Source organism: Acipenser ruthenus, chromosome 21 (genome assembly GCF_902713425.1).
Source record: "Acipenser ruthenus chromosome 21, fAciRut3.2 maternal haplotype, whole genome shotgun sequence".
In the NCBI taxonomy this organism is placed as follows: domain Eukaryota; kingdom Metazoa; phylum Chordata; class Actinopteri; order Acipenseriformes; family Acipenseridae; genus Acipenser; species Acipenser ruthenus.
The window spans coordinates 2,438,404-2,443,185 of NC_081209.1; the positions used below are offsets into that span (position 1 = coordinate 2,438,404).

A 4,782-nucleotide genomic window follows, 5' to 3' on the forward strand; every position below is an offset into this window, starting at 1 on the left:
GTAACAATTGTAAGTCGCCCTGGATAAGGGCGTCTGCTAAGAAATAAATAATAATAATAATAATAATAACAACACATCTTTACTATAAAGCATGATCAAAACTTCATCCTAATGTGAATTGTAACGTCGTTCTCTGCAGGCGGAGATGTCTCCCCTCCCACTCCTTGCCATTCCTCATGCATTTTCCAATGAATAACATGTTCTGCTACTCACTCCTGCGTTTCACTGATCCTGTGTACAAACAGACTGTAACAGAACATGCCTTCATTGACTCAGGAATGCCTTCATTGACTCAGGAGGCTGTGTGGTCCAGTGGTTAAAGAAATGGGCTTGTAACCCACCTCAGCCACTGACTCATTGTGTGACCCTGAGCGAGTCACTTAACCTCCTTGTGCTCAGTCTTTTGGGTGAGACGTAGTTGTAAGTGACTCTGCAGCTGATGCATAGTTCACACACCCTAGTCTCTGTAAGTCGCCTTGGAAAAAGGCGTCTTCTAAATAAACAAATAATAATAATAATAAAAATTAGAGATCTATTGCGCCCTCTACTGGAACATAAGGGATTATTATTTTTTTTAAGTCCCTCGGATCCTCGGTCTGTAAACAGGTTATTAATTTGAGCCCATGCAGAATTTTGTCATTTATGTAATACAAAAAAAAAAAAGTGTATATATATATATGAATCTGTGTCCTTCAATTAAATGTATTTTAATATATTGAATCTAAGCCATTTTAAGTTACTCAATAACAAAAATGATCCTTTGGGCCGCCATGGGGGTTCTGTGCGTACTGGACTACATACCCCAGAATGCACTGCGCTTCCGCTTGGTCCCTGGCAAGTCCAGAATGGCTGCGCCCAGTACAGCAGCGAGTGAGTCTGATTCTAGCAGCGAAGAGGATGTGCAGAAGCTCCGGGAGGCTGCCTGGAGTTTCGGCACCAAGGAAACTCAAAAGCAAACCCAAGCAGGTACCCGGCAGCGTTTTCATGTGGAAGGTAGACGCAGAAAAGGACTTGCAGGGCGCTGTGAAAGACACAGACACGCTGAGCAGAGGCAGAGCTGCATGCATCGGGTTTTGTCAGTGCAGAAAACTGTGAGAAATACATGCATAACAACACGCTCTCGTGTCTATCTCTGTAGAATGCCTGTTCTGTGCAGTTCATTTGAACTGTGCACTATTGAAAGAACATTCGTGTGTATTTATTTTAATTCAACTTTGAATTGAAAAAGCACATTAATGTATTAATATATACTTTTACAAACAGCAACTTATTTATACTAACTTTATTTTTTTTTCTATGTTAATCATATATTAAGAGTATTGGCAGCACTTCGTGTTAGCTAGCTCTTTGAAAATAGAAGGATCATGCGTGCTGTTTTCACAACTCAATGCGACGGGTATCGAAGACGCTTCTGTAATACATTTTGCAAGTTATACATATAAATGTCAATAATACTGACTGCCATAGACGTCTGATCAGAGGCTATAAACCTCCATGAAAACACAGCTAGTATTATTAGCAGACACAGTACTGCGATTACACTCGTGCAAGTGTATTTACAATTGATATACAGACCTGAGACTTTACCCTATGCTTCCGGAACATGACCATGATCATCTGTCCAGGAGGTGGTGCCAAAGACATTCTAATGGCAAGCAATTATTATTATTATTATTATTATTATTATTATTATTATTATAGAACAAAATCCCCAAAAGGATTCACACACATTGTGAGATGACGGATCTCAGAATAAAACGTTTTGTGGTATTTATTTTTTACACATTCTGATTTGAATTTTTAGGTGAAAACACCAAACAAGTGAGAAATGGTTTTACTTCAGCCAGACCTAGTCGTCGGTAGGTTTGTGTTTTAATTCACCGTTTTTAATATATTGTCCTCGTAAGTCACCCCTGGGCAGCAGCAGCAGCAGCCTGATTCACCCTCTTCTTAGTACTAGGAGGCGATAGGGAGGGGGTGGCAGCGTGCATGCACCCTCACTAGAGCTCTCTTATTTATTGCTGGTTAGCCTCCCTTTGTTAAGATTATTTTAACAGTAAACTTCAATCACTCCTTTTTACTGGTAATGAGCCCCAGTGATACACTCCTGTGCACCCTAATTTGTATCCCAAGGGAAGCATTGTTGGTCAGTAGGACCCTATTAAAGGAGCTCTTTAGTCACGTGACTGACTGTCGCTGCTGTTTGCAGCCCACGCGTGGATGGCCACGAGCACGATGCCAATGAGCTGCAGACCACGCCAGAGTTCCGCGCACACGTGGCCAAGAAGCTGGGCGCCATGCTGGACAGGTGAGTGACCCGTCCCTGCACCTCCAGGGATGGAAAGAAGACTCCTTCCGATCACACAGCCGTGTCCCCCATTGCAGGTTTTACTGCCAGCTTGATCAGCCCCAGTGTGTCTAAGTAACAAGCTCAGGTGTGTCCTATTAAACTCACAGGGAAACCAGGGATCAAACTGCTGTATAGTGAAGACTGTGACTTGGGAATCGCTGGCCCCAGATTTGACTCAACGCTCCACACAGCAGCAGTGTTTCTCACCCGCATGCTCTGAATGTAGTTCACAGTGTCTTTCTGTTTCACAGCACTGATTGGCAGAGCTTGTTTTAACAGTGAATTTCTTTGGAATTTCGCAGCAGCATAACAGTGACAGAGGAAGCTGCAAGTCCTCCCCCTGACCCAGGCAGTGACGACAACGGTAAGCCACCTGAGAATAGCTATCTGTGACAGCGTGAAGTTAACTGTGAAGAATCGGGGTTGGGGTCAATGCGAGTTCCAGTTCCAGTTCCAATTCCAGTTCCAATTCCAATTCCAGTTCCAGTTCCTTTTTAAAAGCATTTCCGTCCCTGTGAAGGAACTGGAATTGATATTTTAGAGGCATAGCCACTCTTGTGATTGTTCAGCTGCTTTCGTTTGAAGCTGATTTAATTGACTAACAGCCCGTCCTTGATGATTGGGACCTGCTCCTCGTCTTGTTGTTTTTTTTCAGGATTTCGTTTGTTCTCCACCTCCATCCCGGGCGGCACTGCAGAACCGGACCCCCCCCCGGCAGCGAGGCGCCGCCCCCCTCCCAGCTCCAGGTGAGATTTTAAATCTCCTTCACGTTTAAACTGTAGGCTCAAACCGGTTTAACCACACTAGGGAATGTTTGTAATCAGTCAGACAAGCCTGCCATCGCTTTTATTAAAAATCCCTGCACATGGATTTGCAGACTGTAGGTGTACAGAACTGAACTGGCTTGCACTGCAGAGTTTCTACCATGTGGACACTAAGGCTTGCAGCTCCGCTTGAACTGCACACATGGACTGTTTAAACTGTGAGCCGTGTCAGCACCCCTGGTTTGTGACTCTCCCCTGTGTGTGATTGCAGTGACTCGGACAGCGAGATGGAGGAGAGGCTGAGGGAGGCAGCGGTGTCGGGGAGAGACATCCTGAAGCACAGCGCCATCCCCAGCCAGCAGAACCAGGGAGCGCAGGAGGAGGGGAGGAAGGGAGTGAGAGAGGAGGGGGGAAGCTGCAGTGAGCAGAGCGCCACACCACAGGTTCCGAAGAAGAAGAAAAAGAAGAAGAAGAAAAAGAAAGAGAGCAGGCAGGAGGAGGGGGCTGACTGCACCCCAGAGACTGGCAGGAAAACCAAAGTGAAACGGGACACCTAAGAGACTGCTTCCCAGCCTGGAGCCTGGACAAGAGCACCCACACCCATCACAGCCTTGCATTCTCGCTCTCTGCCTTCCTTGCTTGTATTCTCTCTGTACCTCGCGTTCTCATGGGTCCCTATTCCCTTAGCTTTCTCTCGCTCTTCCTCTGTGCATTCCCATTCTTTCCCTCTATCTGTCCCTCTTCCCCAGGGCACTGCAGCTCTCTGTTGGTTAGGGTGCGAGGTGCCAGGAGCAGGGCTCTGTAAAATGAACGGACAGCGTCCAGCAGGCCTCCTGAGCAGGACTGAGAGGTAGTGATAACTGTGTCTGTAGCCGCGGGATCTCTTTCAAGCTAATGCAGAGTGTTTGCTCAGTGGAAAGGCATTGAGAAGCTGGGGTCTGGAGCAGTACAGTGTGTATATATACTGCAGGTCCAGCTGTGTGCATGGGACATGCTGGGTTATTTGGAATCCGTTTCTTTGGGCACAGATCCGTATCCTGATTGTATAAAGCGTGGATGTGTTTGGAAATCGGGTGCAAGCGTCAGTGGGTTCTGCCTTCCAGCTGTACAGAACCTTTGCATATTAAAGGGATGTTTTCCAAGCCCGGTTTGTGTGTCTGCATTCTTGCGCTCTGCAGTTCAGAGGGGGTTAATTGCAAACTTGAAAGGGGTTTCAAAACCTGGAAAGTGGGTTTGTTTACTTACTCACTTTGCATTTTGTATTTTCATCGTTGGGTCGTGTTGTTTCTGTGAACGTGCTTAAAGTTAGCTTGTCTTTATTTAATGTAATGAACGTAGATTTACCAAGCTGTGAATAGACTGGCTGATCATAGCCCTCCGTTACACCATCACTGGATCCCCTTCCCTTCAGATGCCTACATTCCTCCACTGTAATCTTGCAGCGAGTCCAATTTCAAGGGACAATTAGCGTCACTGCATTGATCTTTAAGAAATCCGAGGCTTGACAAACACGCCAAAGCAGAGCTGGAAATAAGACTCCTGTTGCATAGCAGCTTCACCCATTCCAGGTGTGCTCTATTCAACCCAGGAATGGCTCAAACTACTATGCGATGGGAGTTCCAGTCCTGCAGATGTAAGGCTGGGGGAATCGAGTGATGAAAATCAGGA

General features: G+C 46.0%; 1 protein-coding gene across 3 annotated transcripts; it reads left to right on the forward strand.

The window, feature by feature from the left end:
• The first annotated feature begins 755 nt into the window (after positions 1-755).
• Positions 756-4,256, forward strand: LOC117426588 (protein CUSTOS-like). 3 transcript variants are annotated; one of them, XM_034044311.3, is made up of 6 exons: positions 756-966; positions 1,805-1,859; positions 2,210-2,308; positions 2,653-2,714; positions 3,006-3,096; positions 3,386-4,256. In XM_034044311.3, exons 1-6 carry the CDS (start codon positions 771-773, stop codon positions 3,669-3,671), a joined length of 789 nt encoding a protein of 262 aa, XP_033900202.3. In that variant the 5' UTR covers positions 756-770; the 3' UTR covers positions 3,672-4,256. The 3 variants fall into 3 exon arrangements, with proteins under 3 accessions (XP_033900202.3, XP_058850265.1, XP_058850266.1); XM_058994282.1 differs by having other exon boundaries at positions 2,656-2,714; XM_058994283.1 differs by lacking the exon at positions 756-966 and adding an exon at positions 973-1,651.
• Positions 4,257-4,782: the final 526 nt, after the last annotated feature.